At 52.9% G+C, this 17,985-nt stretch overlaps 2 protein-coding genes across 6 annotated transcripts in view; one reads left to right on the forward strand and one right to left on the reverse strand.

Moving 5' to 3' along the window:
• Positions 1 to 23: 23 nt before the first annotated feature.
• ARFGAP2 (ADP ribosylation factor GTPase activating protein 2) lies at positions 24 to 13,064 on the forward strand. 2 transcript variants are annotated; one of them, XM_050757601.1, is made up of 17 exons: positions 24 to 281; positions 429 to 547; positions 1,139 to 1,211; positions 1,749 to 1,880; positions 1,964 to 2,047; positions 2,908 to 2,989; positions 3,267 to 3,323; positions 3,999 to 4,040; positions 4,400 to 4,452; positions 4,930 to 5,066; positions 5,170 to 5,301; positions 8,795 to 8,923; positions 9,003 to 9,137; positions 10,470 to 10,596; positions 10,757 to 10,850; positions 10,971 to 11,089; positions 11,867 to 13,064. In XM_050757601.1, exons 1-17 carry the CDS (start codon positions 210 to 212, stop codon positions 11,885 to 11,887), a joined length of 1,608 nt encoding a protein of 535 aa, XP_050613558.1. In that variant the 5' UTR covers positions 24 to 209; the 3' UTR covers positions 11,888 to 13,064. The 2 variants fall into 2 exon arrangements, with proteins under 2 accessions (XP_050613558.1, XP_050613559.1); XM_050757602.1 differs by lacking the exon at positions 3,999 to 4,040.
• The window catches only part of CSTPP1 (centriolar satellite-associated tubulin polyglutamylase complex regulator 1), a 230,218-nt gene continuing 225,216 nt past the window's right edge, over positions 12,984 to 17,985 (reverse strand). For 2 of the 4 annotated variants that reach the window (XM_050757634.1, XM_050757636.1), the window contains exons 8-9: positions 16,172 to 16,235; positions 15,099 to 15,899 (exon numbers count right to left, since the gene is read on the reverse strand). In XM_050757634.1, coding sequence (XP_050613591.1) covers positions 15,725 to 15,899; positions 16,172 to 16,235 — 239 coding nt within the window. In that variant the 3' untranslated portion in view covers positions 15,099 to 15,724. Of the gene's footprint in view, positions 13,273 to 15,098; positions 15,900 to 16,171; positions 16,236 to 17,985 lie in introns of those variants that run through there. The other 2 variants (XM_050757635.1, XM_050757637.1) reach the window with 2 other exon arrangements.

The raw sequence follows: 17,985 nt of genomic DNA on the forward strand, positions 1-17,985 counted from the left end.
GCCCGGCGCGGCGTTGATTCTTGCGGCCGCGGCTGACGTCACCGTCCCCGTCCTGCCGGCTGCCCATTGGTCCAGATCGGGCCCCAATCACCCCACTCCTCGGCTGGCCCGGGCACAGCTAAGGCCGACCTGGTGAGCCCGCCCTCCCCGCCGTGGATTGGCCCGCGGCGGGACCCGTCTGTCGCGGTTGTGTCTGGGAAGGAGAGAAAATGGCGGCGGAGCCGAACAAGACCGAAATCCAGACTCTTTTTAAGAGGCTTCGCGCAGTTCCAACCAACAAGGTGCGTGAGCAGGGGTAGCGCGGAGTCTGTCGTCCCGCTGGGGCCTGAGGGAGGGAGAAGGGCGGAGGTGGGTTGTTTTTCTGGGGTGTCTGCGCCTGGCCTTTACTCGGGGTCCCTGCTCATTCGCCCATCGCTTCCTCCACCCAGGCCTGTTTCGACTGCGGCGCCAAGAATCCGAGTTGGGCCAGCATCACGTATGGTGTTTTCTTGTGCATTGACTGTTCCGGGGTGCACCGCTCCCTGGGCGTCCATCTGAGCTTCATCAGGTTGGGTTTCCGCGCGGTTGCCGTGTTTCCACCGGGCCGGCCAGGGCTGTGTGGGCAACAAGGGAGAGTGGCTGCCTCGACTTGGACCGCTTTGAATTCAGCGGGAAGCCTCTGGGCCGAGAGGGTCCGGTAGCCTCCTGCCGGAGGGAACCACCTGTGTGGGCTCCTTGGCACATAGGCGGTCCGTCTCCGCTTCTGGGCCAAAACTCGCTGTTTTTTGACGGTCAGACTTGAGACTCTGAGCGTTGGTTGGAAGGAAAGGGAGGCATTGACCTTGTTGCTGATATGTTATTGGCCCAATATGTCTCTAGTGAAACTGTGACCATCCATTAGGGGAAAGCCAAATCCAGGGGTGCGTGCCTGAGAACGTGACCTCTTTTCGGATCTGGGGACATAATTAGTACTCTTTGGAGTAGATGAATGAAGAGCAAAGTTTTCATGGACAGGGTAGTGTGGAGGAAATGGGGTGATGGCTGATTAATGTTTCCTGAGTGCCTACAGCAGCCTGAGACCAAGTGACAGGTATCGGGCCGCCAGGGAAACCCTTCTGCTGGTATCTGCTGGTGGGTGAGACGCAGCCCTTGTACACAGGTCCACAGAGTTGGATTCCAACTGGAACTGGTTCCAGCTGAGGTGTATGCAGGTCGGCGGGAATGCCAATGCGGTAAAGCTCCTTCTACCTCCCCCACCTTCCATTCTTCTGCTTGGGTACTAACTTTGCACGACTCCCTAAGAGGCCCTCTCGGTTTCCCTGTTCAGAGGGTTCTCTGTTCTATAACACCACCATAAGCCATTTTCTAAAAACTTCGAAACTGGTCACAGCTTCTCTTAAATGGGTTTCAAATTCCAATTAAACTGGGCAGGTGTTCTTGGGGAAAAGCCTCAGGAGTTGGAGCCTTCACAGTCATTGAGTCTTGTGGGCCTGCCCTGGATGAAGGATGGGGAGGCTGGGAATGGCATGTTGTCCTCAGGCAGGGTTCAGTGAGGCCTGGGCTTCAGTCATATCAGAGGATGGCAGGCTGCAAGGTGTTTTTTTGCAGGAATTTCGAGGAACTGTATCTCTGAAAAACCAGTGTCAGTAGCATGTATCATCCTGTATAGATAATAACTCGACTGTCATAAGGGGATGCCTCCTACAGCCAACACATTTCCTTCTTGAGAATCACCTGTAGCACGCGCTGCTCTCTTCTTTGCTCTCCAGACGGCTTTTTTCCGCCAACATGGATGCACAGCCAATGATGCCAACACCAAATACAATAGCCGAGCTGCCCAGATGTACCGGGAGAAGATCCGGCAGCTGGGGAGTGCGGCCCTGGCTAGGCACGGCACTGATGTAAGTGCCTGTTCTTGGGGCTGGGGTGGGAGGGTTAGGAGTATTCAGAGCCCTGTGTTTCAGGGGTGCCTTCTCCTTTCTAGCTTTGGATAGACAACATAAGTAGTGCCGTTCCTAATCACTCCCCGGAGAAGAAGGACTCTGATTTCTTCACAGAACACACTCAAGTGAGTGCCCACAAGGAACGTTTTTCCCAATTGTTCTTGACAAGCAGTTTACCAAGGCCAAGGCCTTCTGTGATCATGGCTATAGATTCCATTTGCTTTGATGTGATGTCTCGGACACATGTGTGAAGTCCACTGAGTTGGAATGTATGGAGTCCGCTGTTCCTGCTGGGTAGGCCTGGGTGTTTCCTCCTCCATAAATGGGGGTGCAGTGTAGACCTCCTTAGAAATAGACTCCTATAAACTGGGCTGGTGGGGAACAGGAGCAGCTTCTTGAAGGTTCAAGAGGTGTCTAGGGCCCCAAACAGTTTTCCTGGATTCTTCCCTTACAAGAAAGGCACTGTGCTTGGGGACAGTGAAAGGATTCCCTCCTCCCCACCCCACCCCTTTGAGGAGGGTTTCCTCTTTACTGACCCTGGGTGCTGAAGTTAGACTCTTGGCTTCAATTCCTGTTCTCTACTCAGCATTTCTGTGATGGTGGCCAAGTCACTCGATCTGTCAAAACCTCAGTTTCTAAAATGGAGATATAGCTCCTTCATAGGGGTTGTAGTGATAATTAAATGTATTTGTATTTGAGGAACCTTTAGATCTGTGCCTGCCTAGGTGGTGTTAGGTAACTGTCTTTAACTTAGGAGAATGGGCTCTTGCTTTAAGTAAATAGTGAAGGGGTTGGGGTGGGGGCTGCTTGTTTTCCTGCTTTCTTCCACTGTGAGTAGCAACTGTGATCGTGTTTGCTTCCCTCCACTCCCTTTCCTCATGGGCTTGAAGTACGATCTCTTGCCCACAAGGTGCTTGTAGGTCTTGGTGCTCCTTGGCTACAGGAGCGGCTCACCGAGGCTTCTGTTATCTGGCCTCCTTTTCAGCCTCCTGCCTGGGATGCGCCAGCCACTGAGCCTTCAGGGACTCAACAGCCAGCCCCGTCTGCAGAGAGCAGTGGCCTGGCACGTGAGTTCAGCCCAGATTCCAACCAGGTGCCCTGGTCCTAGGAGAGGACTCAGGGTTTGGAAGGGGACATCTGGCTATGACAATAGGAGCAGGGATCCTCCTGTATCTTTGCGTGGGCTGGGATTCATTTTAATCCTTACAGGAAGTGGTAGATATTCCTTTTATCTTTCGGTGGCAAGCTGAGGAAAGCCACTGACTCACGTCCCATCACTTCTTTCAAGGGGAGGTTGCAGGAAGCTAGGAGCCTCATATCTAACTCTTACCATTGCATCCACAGAGCCGGAGCATGGTCCCAACACAGACCTGCTTGGCACCTCACCCAAAGCCTCACTGGGTCAGTATGCTAGTGGGCGGGCGTGGGGTGGCTGGGAGAGGGTGGACCTCAAATGTTCTTTTCAGAGTTCCTGCTGCCTGGCCATGTGGACAGAGGCCACAGGAGACTGAGCATGTGTCTGACCTCTCTGGAGTGGGGACTGTGATTGAAATGGTGGCTGCAACACTGATTTTAGAGCCAAGCCCTTTGAATTGATGAATCTGGGTGGGCTGGCGTATAAGGCCTGGGGTCTGCCTCTGAGTGTGGGGCTGGGTCTAGCCAAAGTGTTGGGGAGGCCAGCATGAGACTGGACACCTATTCCTGGGCTCTGAGGCAGGGCTGGCTTGTCTGGTGCATTTCCTAGGGTGGAGGGACAGCTCTGAGCTGCCGATAGCTGGAGATGACATTGTTCTTTCTCAGCCAGTCCACCAGCCTGTCCTTTAACTCTTTTCTACATTTTCCTTAGTGTCCTTCAGACTTGGTTCAGGGTGAATAGTCAATTTGCTGACCTCGGTTTGTTCTGTTGACTCTTGGGGGTTGGGACTGAAACCCAGTAGAGTGACTGTCAGACTGATCCATGAGAAGGCTGGCATAGCTTGGTCTGAAGCAGGGCTTCATAGAGACCGCTGGGCTTGAGAGCTCTGTGGAGGCTCTGGGGTGGGCCTCTTGTTAGCCACAAGTCTGTTTCTCCTCCAGAGTCCATGTATCTGTCAGCTAAAGGGGCCCTTCCTGCCAGAGGTAACTGACAGCTGCTTGGGGAGCCCAGGCCCTGCCCGCAGCTTCCTGCTTTAGGAGCTGAGCCTGGTGCTCACCGTCTGCTCCCTGCCTCGCAGTCTTTGTTTTGGTTCAGGGACTTTGAGTGTCTCTGGTGCTTCAGGTCTAGGTTCCTGTCTCACTCTGCTGGGCGCCAGTAAATACCCCAGCCACGTCTATCTTTGGCTTGGACACCGCTGTTTGGAGCTGGTGCTGGCAGCTTTGCCTTCCCCTGCCTGAAGCTGTTCTTAGGAGCTATTGCCATGAAGCTGCATGGTGTGGACGGAGCTACTGCCTCTGAGCTGCCTTTGTCTTAGCTCATGCCTACCCCCTTTCTCATGCAGAACTGAAAAGCTCCATCATTGGCAAGAAGAAGCCAGCAGCAGCTAAGAAAGGGGTAGGTGGGGAGAGGTGGTATGTTAGAAAGGTTAGGAGCTGGGTGCCGGCTACCTGGGTTCACCTCTTGACCTTACCACTCACCAGCTGTATGACTTTGGCAAAGGTACTGTGCTCTGAACCTCGCCTGTGAAAGGGATTTAAAGATTTAAAGGGATTTAAAGCCTATCTTCAAGGGCTCCTGGGAGGGGTCGGTGAGAGGGAGCGCATCTAGTGCTTGGCGGAGTGCTTGGCACATACTCGGCCCTGTCAGCATTAACTGGCATCCTCAGGTCTGGGCTCTGCAGGGGCTGTGTGAACTGCCCATGCCCTGTTCCAGTGGAGCACTGTTCTCTTGGCCATGCTGGTTGGGCTCCTATTTTTTACCCTAAATTTTAAGAAGGGCCTTTTCCTTGTGGGTGTGACTACAGTGCCCGAGCCTGGGAGGGGTCTGAGGAGAGTGTGATTGGGAAGGCCCCTGACATGATTCTCTTCCCAGCTGGGTGCCAAGAAAGGCCTCGGGGCCCAGAAGGTGAGCAGCCAGAGCTTCAGTGAGATTGAGCGGCAGGCCCAGGTAGCAGAGAAGCTCCGTGAGCAGCAGGCAGCCGATGCCAAGAAGCAGGCGGAGGAGTCCATGTGAGTGTTTGCTGCTGGGGCCTCAGGCTCGTGCAGGGCTTGGTGGGTGGGTAGGTCGGACAGGTCAGGATGGGTGGCCACTGACACCTTTGTTCCCTCTAAGGGTCGCCTCCATGCGTCTGGCCTACCAGGAGCTCCAGATTGATCGTAAGAAAGAGGAGAAGAAGCTACAGAATCTGGAAGGGAAGAAGCGAGAGCAGGCAGAGAGGTTGGGCATGGGCTTGGTATCCCGAAGGTGAGGCTCAGCTCCCGGTGTGGCAGGGAGATGCCGTTGTTTCCTGGGAACCATTGCAGGGCCTTCCCAGCAGTTTGGGATTCTAGGCTTGTTGTTTCTCCAAGTCTGAATAGATCGCTTGGCTTGTCCCTAATACAGTGCTTGGCATAGTGGGTATGTGCTCAGTAAGTTGAATGAGTGAATAGGTGTATGAATGAAACACAGGATCAGGTGTTGTTTCAGTATTTTCAAGAGACCAGGGTGGTTTTTCTTGATGGCACTTTGAGTCATGGGACAGTTTATTTTTCCAGACCTCCCTGAGAATTGAGGTGCATTTAGTATCATCCTTAATTCCTTAATCCCTGTCTAGAGATGCCATTTGTGTTCCCTGTAATACCCTAAAGTATCCACCCACATTTCAAATGCCCTCAGTTTGAGCAGAAAATCCTGTTTCAGAACCACTGGGTTTGCTGTGGTTTTCTTTCTTTCTTTTTCTTTTGAGACAAATTCTTGCTCTGTTGCCCAGGCTGGAGTGTAATGGTGTGATCTCGGCTCACTGCAACCTCTGCTTCCTGGGCTCAGGCGATCCTTCCACTTCAGCCTCCTGAATAGCTGGGTCCACAGCCGGGAGCCACCATGCCCAGCTAATTTTTGTATTTTTTGTAGGTTTTGCCATGTTGCCTAGGTTGGTCTCAAATTCCTGGATTTAGGTGATCTGCCTGCCTTGGCTTCCCAAAGTGCTGGGATTACAGGTGTGAGCCACCATGTTTGGCTGCTATGGTTTTTTATTTTTATTTTTTGAGACAAAGTCTTAATCTTTTGCCCAGGCTGGAGTGCAGTGGCACGATCTTGGCTCACTGCAATCTCTACCTCCTGGGTTCAAGTGATTCTCCTGTCTCAGCCTCCCAAGCAGCTGGGATTACAGGCGTGCACCACCGTTCCTGGCTTTTTTTTTTTTTTTTTTTTTTTAAAGATGAAATCTCGCCCTGTCACCCAGACTGGAGTTCAGTGGTGTGATCTCAGCCCACTGCAGCCTCCACCTCCCAGGTTCAAGCGATTCTCCTGCCTCAGCCTCCTGAGAAGCTGTGATTACAGGCATGTGCCACCACACCCAGCTTATTTTTGTATTTTAGTAGAGACGGGGTTTCACCATGTTGGCCAGGCTGGTCTAAAACTACTAGCTTCAAATGATCTGCCTGCCTTGGCCTCCCACAGTATTGGGATTATAGGCGTGAGCCACGGCACCCAGTGCTTGGATTATAGATGTGAGCCACATCTGGCCAGAGGATAAAATTTTTACTTGAAAGGACATTGAAACTCCTTCCTTTCCCTGCTTCAGTCACATAGGAATGACTGGAATAACAGATGACTGGGTTAAGGGATGACTGAGGGGTTAAAGGATGACTGACTGAGTTAAGGGATGACTAAGGGGTTAAGGGATGACTGACTGGGTTAAGGGATGACTGGGTTAAAGGATGACCAAGGGGTTAAAGGATGACTGACTGGGTTAAGGGATGACCGAGGGGTTAAGGGATATGAACAGTTTTTCAGCAGTGCAACAATTGTTTACTTAAACCCAACTCACCCTATTTATTTATTTGAGACAGAGTTTCAATCTTGTTGCCCAGGCTGGAGTGTAATGGTGTGATCTCGGCTCACCACAGCCTCCATCTCCTGGGTTCTAGCGATTCTCTTACCTCAGCCTCCCAAGTAGCTGGGATTACAGGGATGTGCCACCACACCCAGCTAATTTTGTATTTTTAGTAGATTTAGTAGGTTTCTCCATGTTGGTCAGGCTTGTCTCGAACTCCCGACCTCAGGTGATCTGGCTGCCTTGGCCTCCCAAAGTGCTGGGATTACAGGTGTGAGCCACCACACCTGGCCCAACTCAGCCCTATTGCAAAATAATCACTCCTTGGGGTTCTTCTAGCTAAAAGCTATGGATATTTTTAAATGAATTGGTTTAAATCAAATTAATCCTTAAAGTGTCCCTGTGGAGCCTGACAGAGGAATGAGAGGCGTCAAGAATTGTACTGTATTGCCTGCCAACCCTACACCCCTTTTTTTTTGAGAACCAGACAGCAATTCTGGGTCTTAGTGCATAAGGCCAGTCTTTGTGCTTTGAGGTGCTTTTTTTTTTTTGAGACGTAGTCTTGCTCTGTCGCCCAGGCTGGAGTGCAGTGGTGCCATCTGGGCTCACTGCAAGCTCCGCCTCCCAGGTTCACACCATTCTCCTCCCAAGTAGGTGGGACTACAGGTGCCCACCACCATGCCCGGCTAATTTTTTTGTATTTTTAGTAGAGACAGGTTTCACTTTGTTAGCAAGGATGGTCTCAATCTCCTGACCTTGTGATCTGCCCTCCTCAGCCTCCCAAAGTGCTGGGATTACAGATGTGAGCCACCCGCTCGGCTTTTTTTTTTTTTTTTTTTAATAGTAGGATGATGAAGAACTCATCCTTTGATGCAGTCATGCTCCTTTCCCTGGTTCTGGGGCGTTCTTTCATCCGTTCCTTTGCTGTGTGAACCCCATCAGCGAAGGATGGGTTCATAGTGCACAAGGCAGGGAGTTATCCAGGACAGAGACCACTGGCATCTGGTGCACATTATTAAAATTACAACAGGAGGCCGGGTGCGGTGCCTCACGCCTGTAATCCCAACACTTTGGGAGGCTGAGGTGGGCGGATCACGAGGTCAGGAGATCGAGACCATCCTGGCTAACACGGTGAAACCCCGTCTCTACTAAAAATACAAAACATTAGCTGGGCGAGGTGGCGGGCGCCTGTAGTCCCAGCTACCCGGGAGCCTGAGGCGGGAGAATGGCATGAACCCGGGAGGCGGAGCTTGCAGTGAGCCGAGATCGCGCCACTGCACTTCAGCCTGGGCAACAAAGTGAGACTCGTCTCAAAATAAATAAGTAAATAAATAAAAGATTATAACAGGAGCCGGGCGCGGTGGCTCACGCCTCTAATCCTAGCACTTTGGGAGGCCAAGGTGGGTGGATTGTCTGAACTCAGGAGTTTGAGACCAGCCTGGGCAATGTGGCGAAACCCTGTCTCTACTGAAAAAACAAAAAATTAGCTGGGCGTGGTGACGTGCACCATAGTCCCAGGTACTCGGGAGGCTGAGGCACGAGAATCGCTTGAACCCAGGAGGCAGTGGTTGCAGTGAGCGGAGATTGCACCACTGGACTCCAGCCTGGGTGACAGAGTGAGAATCTGTCTCAAATAAATAAATGAATAAAATAAAATTATAACAGGCAGACGGTCACTGGCCAGGGAACGCCTATGTTGAATAAACAAAGCTGATGTGTAAAGAGTTCTGAGGTTTGCTTCACAGGTCACCACACACAGCTAGCCTTCTTTTGGGGTCTGGCCTGGCCCTGTGCTCGGGTAAGGACAGAAGGTTCTGGGTGATGCTCCATGAAGGAGAACCCAGCCGCTGGTTATTGTCTTTTGTGCAGTGATGCTAATGTCTATTCACTGGTCTCATGGCCTGGCTCTGCTTTGCTGCGCAGCTCTGTCTCCCACTCCGTGCTGTCTGAGATGCAGGTGATCGAGCAGGAAACCCCAGTGAGTGCAAAATCTTCTCGCTCTCAGCTGGACTTGTTTGACGATGTTGGTACTTTCGCCTCTGGACCCCCAAAGTAAGGCTGTTTTCTAGCTGTAAACTTGACTGCTGTGTTCCTCATCAGGCTTCTCTGAGCCACTCTACTGTCTCCTTAGGTACAAGGACAACCCCTTTTCCTTAGGGGAAAGCTTTGGTTCCCGCTGGGATACAGATGCTGCCTGGGGTATGGACAGGGTAGAGGAGAGGGAGCCAGAAGTGGCCATCTCAAGCATCCGGCCTGTTTCAGAAAGGTAGAGTGGGCTGTTCTTTCTTTTTTTTTTAAACAAGCTGAAGGTAGAGAAGTCTAAGGCACCACTGTCTAGAAGAACTTTCTGTGATGATGGAAATGTTCTCTATGTTGTTTAATATGGTAGCCACTACTATGTGGCTATGAGCCCTTAAAATGTGGTTGGTGCAACTGAGCAACTGAATTTCTTATGTAGTTTAATTTTTGATAAATGTAAATAGCCACCAGTGGCTGGCGCTGCCTCATTAGACAGTGCAGCAGTCAGGCTTCGGTTTGAGTTGTGCTTTGTCATCACAGAGGGCCTGGCAGCTGCTTTTGCTTGGGGTCCATTTCTCTGGCAGGAGGGGCCTGATTTTATGCTTCAGTCCTGACCTCCTTTCAAGGGTTTTATGTCTCCAGCCCCCTTATTTTAAAAACCCTACTCCATCTTAATCTGGGATCTGTTGAGTTGACATAATATCTGTGAGTTATCCCCTGATTAAACGGGAACGTAACTACTTCACAGGGTCTCCGGAAATACCTGGCCCAGTGTCCACATACTCATGGCAAGATGAGAGCAGCCATCTCCCTTTCCACACCAGGATGCTTTTGAGAGTAAAGGGGGCAGTTTGCTATTCATGGTTACGACAAGAGTAGGTATAAAGCCAGGCAGACTGGCCGGGCGCGGTGGCTCAAGCCTGTAATCCCAGCACTTTGGGAGGCCGAGACGGGCGGATCACGAGGTCAGGAGATCGAGACCATCCTGGTTAACACGGTGAAACCCCGTCTCTACTAAAAAATACAAAAAACTAGCCGGCCGAGGTGGCGGACGCCTGTAGTCCCAGCTACTCGGGAGGCGGAGGCAGGAGAATGGCGTGAACCCGGGAGGCGGAGCTTGCAGTGAGCTGAGATCCGGCCACTGCACTCCAGCCTGGGTGACAGCGCGAGACTCCGTCTCAAAAAAAAAAAAAAAAAAAAGCCAGGCAGACTGACACATATGCTCATTGTATGCTCATTGTAGTACTAGGCATGTTGTCACTAGGATTAGGGTAGCAGCAGTTGTGTGGCCTCCTGAATGCTGACAAAGCTGTGTGCTTTTGGGCAGGAGCCTAGGCCACTGCAGACCGTATTTCCACCCTGCCTAGTGCAGGTTACTAAGCTCTCTGGGCCTTGGCCTCGGTGTGGAGAAGGGTGACTCCTTAACCAGGGGAGAGGGGCCCAGAGTCACAGAGCCACAGACAGAATGGGACCTGGTAACCCATCACCAAAAGGCCATTGGTGCTCTGTTTGGTCTCTGTACTCTGCCTCCCCTCATGATAATAGGAGGAGTCTGAGCTGTTCCACATCTTCCCCTCAGGGCCACAAACCGGAGGGAAGTGGAGAGCCGGAGCTCAGGCCTCGAGTCTAGTGAGGCACGTCAGAAATTCGCAGGAGCCAAAGCCATCTCATCTGACATGTTCTTTGGGCGGGAGATGGATGCGGAGGTAAGTTGGGCTGTCTGTCTTGAGGTCTGAGGCAGCAGGCAGAAGCATGAGCTTTCTCCCTGCCGCTGCTTTGGGCTTTAGCACCAGGAGGGCCTGGCCTGTGTGAGTCCTTGGGTCCTCGGCCCCAGGATCCCCAGGCCTGGCCTTTTCCTCACCACAGTATGAGGCCAGGTCTCGGCTGCAGCAGCTCTCAGGCAGCAATGCCATCAGCTCTTCAGACCTCTTTGGGGACATGGATGGAGCTCACGGAGCAGGTAGGGCCCTGGTGGGGTGGCAGGCACCAAGCGAGGCCTGGGAGCAGGGCGGGAGGGCCTTGCTGTGACTGGGAAGGGCTTCCTGCTGGGCTGTGGGTCACCCTGCCCTTGCTTTTACAGGAAGTGTATCTCTGGGGAACGTGCTGCCTACAGCGGACATTGCCCAGTTTAAGCAGGGTGTCAAGTCTGTGGCCGGGAAAATGGCTGTGCTGGCCAATGGTGTGATGAATTCCTTGCAGGTGAGGCTGAAGTGGGGCCTAGTGAGGAGTGCTGGGAGGTTTGCCCTTCGCCACCACATAGAGACACTGCTACTGCCTAGCTCCTCTGAGCCTTAAGAGCATTTTTGGCCGGGTGCGGTTGCTCACGCCTGTAATCCCAGCACTGGGAGGCTGAGATGGGATCACTTGAGGTCAGGAGTTTGAGACCAGCCTGACCAACATGGCAAAACCCTGTCTCTACTAAAAATACAAAATTAGCTGGGCATGGTGGTGTACACCTGTAATCCCAGCTACTCGGGAGGCTGAGGCAGGAGAATCGCTTCAACCTGGAGGTTGTAGTGAGCCGAGATCACGCCACTGCACTCCAGCCTGGGTGACAAGAGTGAAACTGTGTCTCAAAAAAAAAAAAAAAAACCACACACACACACAAAAGCAAGAGTCTAGAGAGAGGTATTTTCTTTTCTTGGAGGGCAACTTCCTTCCTTTCAGCTCCATACCAGGGCTGGGCCTCTCCGAGATGCCACTGTGTCTGCCATGATCTTCCCTGGCCTTGTCACCTGTACCGGTCTTTCTCTTCTTTTCCCAGCTTCTGCGAGGCCAGGCAGGGCTTCCCCATTGTTGGGTGCCCGAGTGGCCCCTGCCCCAGCTCTCACCGTGGACTCCTGCCTCCCCAGGCTGTCCAGCCCCTGCCTCCCAAGTCTTGCTATGGGGTGCTGGGGCAGGCAGTGTGTTTGCTGGGAAGTTGCTGCAGCTTAGAGAGCCTCTGACTTTGTTTTTTTTCTCCTCCCTCGCCCCCAGGATCGCTACGGTTCCTACTGATCCAAGCTCTGTGACTCAGGCTTACGGTGGTGACTGCAACAAGAACTCCACAGTTCCCAGGCTGGGGATGCTTTGCCTTGTGGAAGCTGGGGAGGATTTGTTACTTTGTATGTGTGGTGTGTGTGTGGAGTGGTCTTCGAGGGGCTCACTCATGTGAGGGGAATGGTCAGTACCAGCCTTTGTCCTCTGCCTGTGGACTGAGCCCTTTATTCCCTCTCACACCACCCTCCGTGTGTTAGACTCTTGTCCTTCTGTCCTGCCCCCACAGCTGCTGCTCACTTGTCCTGCCACACTGGGAGAGGGGGTTCCCCCAGGATGGCTTATTCTGGGTCCAGCCTTTCCTCAAGTAGGGAAAGTGGAAGGTAGAAGGCTTTTTTTTGCTGGCTCTAGGGTTCTTCTAGTTCGAGGGCTTGGGTCTCCATCCTCTGGAACCATGGGGAGGCCTGGAAGGAGTTCACTGTAGACCCGTCCCCTGGGGAAGGAGGCTGCGGACTTGCTGCTGCTGCTGCCAGTGGCCTCTTCTGGGTACCAGGAGAGGGCGAAGGAGGGAAAGACCCTTTTGGGCATTACCAAGGACAGGAAACTACCTGGTACCTAAAGGTTTCATTTAGGATCAGACTGGAGACCCACGGGTTCTCCCGTCTCACCACCCCTTTGTACAGTAAGCACGTGGAAGATTGTCTCAGGGTCCCTCTGTGCCATCTCTGTGGACCGCAGGACCTTCTGCAACATCCTCTGTCCCTTCATCCCCTGGTTGGTGGCCATGGAGGGTCTTGTCTGCTGTGGTTTGACTCTGGAGGCTGTGAGCTTGATGCTGGCCAGGGAAGCAGAGGATGTGAGGGGCAGAGGCAGGCTCTTGGGGCTGAGCTCCTTCCTCTGCATCATTCTGGGCTTGGGGGCCTGGACAGCACCCGCCAGTGAGAGCTGCGGGCCTCACCCTCTGGCATCTGAGCCAAGCACTGTGTCATTCTTGGTGCCATCTTCCCCGCCGCACCGGCAGTCTCAGCCCAGCCCCTACCTTTGGGTTGTAGGTTGGGCTCCCAAGCAACACAGACCACTCTTCCCCTTGCCCCTCCCCCAGAGGGACATGACTTTCTTTCTAGACTGTTTGTATTGAAACAAAGTGGTGTCAAAATAAAGCCCCCGCAGGGCCTTGCTCCCTGTTGGTCTGAGTGAAGCAGTGTCCTCTGGATCCTGCCTCCCTGCCCAGTGCCGGACCCTGGCCTCACTCTCGGGGCTCCCACCGGTAATGGTAGGGCGTCGGTACCGAACCTGAGGACACTCTCTCCAGGGCCTCCTGCTTCTCTCTTCTCTGAAAGCCAAAGGCCCCTGGCTCCTTGGCTCTGTGCTGCCGTGAGGTCCGGTGCAGCTTCGACCTCACCACCCTGTGGCACGCAGAGGAAAGAGCTGGCATTAGTTGACCCTTTAACTCGCTGGCTGAGGGTGAGCGAGCAACCTCAGCAGTCCTGCCCCTTGTCACAGCAGTAGGCTTGACAGGGGATGGGTTTCAGTGGAGCTTAAGAAATATTTAAGGCCAGGCATGGTGGCTCATGCCTGTCATCCCAGCACTTTGGGAGGCTGAGGCGGGTGGATCATTTGAGGCCAGGAGTTTGAAACCAGCCTGGCCAAAATGGTGAGACCCCATTTCTACTAAAAATACAAAAATTAGCCGGGGGTGGTGGTGCATGCCTGTAATCCTGGCTACTCAGGAGGCTGAAGCATGAGAGTCGCTTGAACCCAGGAGGCAGAGGTTGCAGTGAGACTAGGTCACGCCACTGCACTCCAGCCTGGGAGACAGAGTGAGACTCTTGTCTCAAAAAAAAAAAATATATATATATATATATATACGCATATATATACATACACACACATACTCTTAGATGTTAATGGGACCCTTTAAATTCCGAAAGAAAAGATGTGTTTGTATGTAAACCCTTGGCTTGGCCACCCCTTTCTCTTGGGGGCTTCTGAAACATCTCTGTGCCACCTTAGGAGCCCTCACGGTAGTTACAGACCACTGGTCTGTGAAGTGGATGATTAGAAAGGATGGGCAGAGGGAGCCAGGGGGCTCTAAGCCATGGATTTGCAGAGTGTAGGTTCAGGACTCATTCAGCTTTGGGATCATCTGAAATTTCTGGACTCCATCGCAGGCTGGTAGAGTTAGACTCTCTGGAGCTTGGTAATTTGCATTGTCAGTAGGCTTCCCTGTGATTCTGAGGACACCAGGATTTGAGAACCATGTCTCTCATGGGCTGTGGATCATTGTGGGCCTAGAGAGCTCATCACGTGGTCTGAGCATTTTTTTTTTTTAAAGACTGTCTCATTCTGTCACTGGAGTGCAGTGGCACGATCATGGCTCACTGCAACCTCAACCTCCTGAGCTCAAATGATCCACCTCAGTCTCCCAAGTAGCTGGGACTGCAGGTGCAAGCTACCATGCCTGGCTAAGTTTATTTTGTAGAGATAGGGTCCCACCATGTTTCCCAGGGTGGTCTTGAACTCCTGGGCTCAAGCAGTCAGCCAACTTTGGCCTCCCAAAGTGCTGGGATTACAGGCAATGAGCTGCCGCATCCTGGAGCTGCTTCTGGGTTGGAATGCCCAGTCTTGGCAGGGGTTTGGGAGGCAGTTCCTGTAATTATCCGTTCTGGGTAGCGATGAGCCCAAGGAAATGTGTGTGCCTAGTAGTGGTGACATCCGCCTTCAGAGGAGGCAGCCCTGTTATGCTTGGGCCTCTGGGTGGGTTCTGCCCTCTGGGGGACCCTGCCTTCACAGCCCTCAATCCAAAGAGGTTGAAGACCACTCGTCCTTACCTGCCTCCAGTCTTGGATGGGGTGTGTCTGCCCCAGGCTGTGTCTTTCACAGCTGCATCCCACTGCCCTAACCCCAAGCAGGTGCTTGGCAAGTGTTGACTGAAACCCTGGCTCGAAGGCTGTGCAGTATTAACCCTTTGTGGCCATGGTCTTTAAAGTTATGGGAACCTGGCCTTGAACCCTCTGAACCTATTTCCTGAAGGCCATTCCAGCTGTGAGCACCTTTTCCTCTGGAAGGCTGCTTTTGTGCAAAGCCAGGCCCCTCTGCTCATTGTCTGAGGCAGGTCCCCAGGCCTGAGTGGGCCACTGGCCCCTACCTCCTAGTCCTGCCAGAAAAGCACCACAAACCCAAACTCACCCTCTCCCTTCTCCCCTCAGCCTAGGAGCTTTAGACTCACCACTTACCAGACATGAGGGACTTTATTTGTTTCACATATTTAGCTATTAGACACAAAGGGGTCAAGACTTGAAGCAGTTTTTGCAAGTGAAATCATCTTCTGGCCCACCCTTCTCCATCCTACCAAGGCTACTGGCTGTTCTCCAACAGAAGGCCACAGCGGTTATGTCCTCCTGGTACTTGCGTCGCAGGTGTCACCCTTGATGGTGCAAGGCCCTGCGTGGCTATTCGGGTTCTCCCCCTTAATGGAATTGCTGTGAGGAGATGAACCTTATCAGGGGACCAGCAGAGACTGGTTCAGAAGAGACCGCTCTTCTTAAGAGGTTAGGAGGACTAACAGGCTACGGCCAAGTCCCCTTCCTAGTGATACGGTGGCTTCAGCACAGGCTGTCAGCTTGGGGCCTGAGTGAAGTTCGCAGGCTGACAGGACCAGGGAGAGCAGGCCATTCCCTTCCGGGGCCACTGGCTGGGCTGATCATCAGCGCCCCTCTGGCCGCTCTTGGGGCTGTTATTCGCCTTGTCAGCAGCAGAGGGCAGCACAACAAGGTGCTGGAGAGGAGGCTGGGTGGGCACGCCAAGGGCTGGGTGGGAGCAGGTATAGGGCGCTGTGGGCTGGACCCTTCGGACTCCTCAAGTCTCCGATTCGTCTGTCTCTTCAGTGGAGCCATCGCTCTCTCCATCCACTTTTCGAGAATGATGGAGAGGTCTCCAGGGGGAGCCAACCCGGGGAGGGGTCCGGGAGGGCAGGCAACTGGCCTCTGGACTGGCTGTGATCGAGTTGACCAGGCCCGGGACCTGGGCCAGCCTGAAGAAGGGAAGAAGCCTGGAGGGCAGCGAGAGGCCTGCTGTCCAGAGAGCGGGGCCTCCATGCCCACTCTTACACTAGGGTAAACCCTTGGGCTGCAGCCCCCGAAGGACTCAGAGGGAGGGACATCTCAGGCCTCTGCTGGCCCCCAGACCCTTCCCTGGCAGATGCAGGATGTTACAGACAAGTGGTGTTGGCCCCAGATGGGGCGCAGCCGTGTTCAACCCGTCTGGCCCCCACAAGGGGGCAGCATCCTCCCACTTGACACTTACAGCCGTTCCAGCTCCTCGTCCATTGCTGGGTCGTGCATCAGATCCCCCTTGTCAGGCAAAGCTCCTAGGAGATCATTGGGGGCACAGTAGTTAAAACGAGGGCCTTTCAGCCCGGTGACAGATTCCTCCATGCCCCTTACCTTCACAGCTCCCTGTTCTGCTGACCCTGGGAGGGCTGATCTGAAGATCTGAGGACTGCTAGAGGGGCCAAGAACAGTCAGAGCAGGAAGGTCCTGGCTGCTGCTTGATACATTATTGAATCCCACTGCTTACTTTCCCTGTCTGGGGCAGACACCACAGCCAAGGAGACATTCCCAGACAAGTGTGGTGATCCCCTTCCAACACTAGGTGGTTGTGACCTGGTGCTGGAAGTTGAGTTCTTCCTTGAGGCCTCAGGTAACTGGACTGAAAAGGATATGGTCCAGGCTACGCCCAAAGGTCAGACATTACCTAATTTTGCGTCCCCAAATCAGGGTGACCCCAGTTTGGAGACAGATGGTAAAAAAAAAAAAAAAAAAAAAAAAAAAATGCTGCCTCTGCTTCTCCAAAGAGGATCCTGGGGCAAGAGGAGAAGGCTGGGTCAGGGCCAGAGTTAACCTGGCATAGGCAGATTGCCAATTTGTCCAAATCTTTTTCAGATGATGCCTCCTGGCCCCTCTTGCCCTAAGTTAGTGTTTTTCAAACTACATCTCACAGAACCCTCTCATTTGGGGGGTGCCCTGGGGACTAAGAAAACAGGGCTGACCTCCATGACGCGGCAAGCAGTATATCTCCAGATTTCTATTTTATACACTGGAGATGCAGGTGAGGCCCGAGACCACTTGCTTGTTTCTGTCTCCCATTCCACCCAACCACCCAACATTAGCGTGCAGTAAAAGTGGTTGAATGATAGTGACTTTTTTTTTTTTTTGAGACAGTCTTCCTTTGTCACCCAGGTTGGAGTGCAGTGATCATGGCTCACTGCAGCCTCGACCTCCCATGCTGAAGCGATCTTCCCACCTCAGCCTCCTGAGTAGCTGAGACCAATGGTACATGCCACCACACCCAGCTAATTTTTTTTTTTTAAAGAGACAGGGTTCTCCTTATATTGCTGAGACTGGTCGTTAACTCCTGGGCTCAAGGATTCTCTTGCCTTAGCCTCCCAAAATGCTGGGATTACAGGTGGAGCCACCATGTCTGGCTATTAGTGTTATTTATTTACTTATTTATTTATTTGATGGAGTTTCGCTCTTGTTCCCCAGGCTGGAATGCAATGGCGTGATCTTGGCTCACCACAACCTCTCCCTCCTGGGTTCAAATGATTCTTCTGCCTCAGCCTCCCCAGTAGTAGGAATTATAGGCATGTGCCACCACAACCGGCTAATTTTGTATTTTCAGTGGAGACGGGGTTTCTCCATGTTGGCCAGGCTGGTCTTGAACTCCCAACCTCAGGTGATCCACCCACCTCAGCCTCCCAAAGTGCTGAGATTACAGGCATGAGCCACCGCACCCAGCCAGTGTCCTTTTTAAAGGCCCTTAGAAAAGGGGGATGAGGTTAGTCCAGGCTGTGACCCAGTTGCTAATTGGCTCTTCTTTCTCCTTCCTGGTTCCTGCTGTTGGTGGGAAGGAAGGGTGGTCATAACTAGGACTATGAAAAAATAGGGCAGATCCCACCCGCCTCCCCCTTACTCTTGATTCCTGATTTTTCCCTGTTTTTTTTTTTCTTTTTTGAGACTGTCTTGCTCTGTCGCCCAGGGTGGCATGCGATGGCGTCATCTCGGCTGACTGCAACCTCTGCCTTCTGGGCTCAACCGATTCTCATGCCTCAGCCTCCC

Source organism: Macaca thibetana, chromosome 14 (assembly GCF_024542745.1).
Source record: "Macaca thibetana thibetana isolate TM-01 chromosome 14, ASM2454274v1, whole genome shotgun sequence".
NCBI classification, from domain to species: domain Eukaryota; kingdom Metazoa; phylum Chordata; class Mammalia; order Primates; family Cercopithecidae; genus Macaca; species Macaca thibetana.

Bases quoted from the DNA above. Each gene is read 5' to 3' on its own strand.
- ARFGAP2 (XM_050757601.1), top strand. From the start codon at position 210: ATGGCGGCGGAGCCGAACAAGACCGAAATCCAGACTCTTTTTAAGAGG. The intron at 5,302-8,794 runs GTGAGGCTCAGC...TTTGCTGCGCAG, and splicing joins ATGGGCTTGGTATCCCGAAG to CTCTGTCTCCCACTCCGTGC. The intron at 11,090-11,866 runs GTGAGGCTGAAG...CCTCGCCCCCAG, and splicing joins GTGTGATGAATTCCTTGCAG to GATCGCTACGGTTCCTACTG.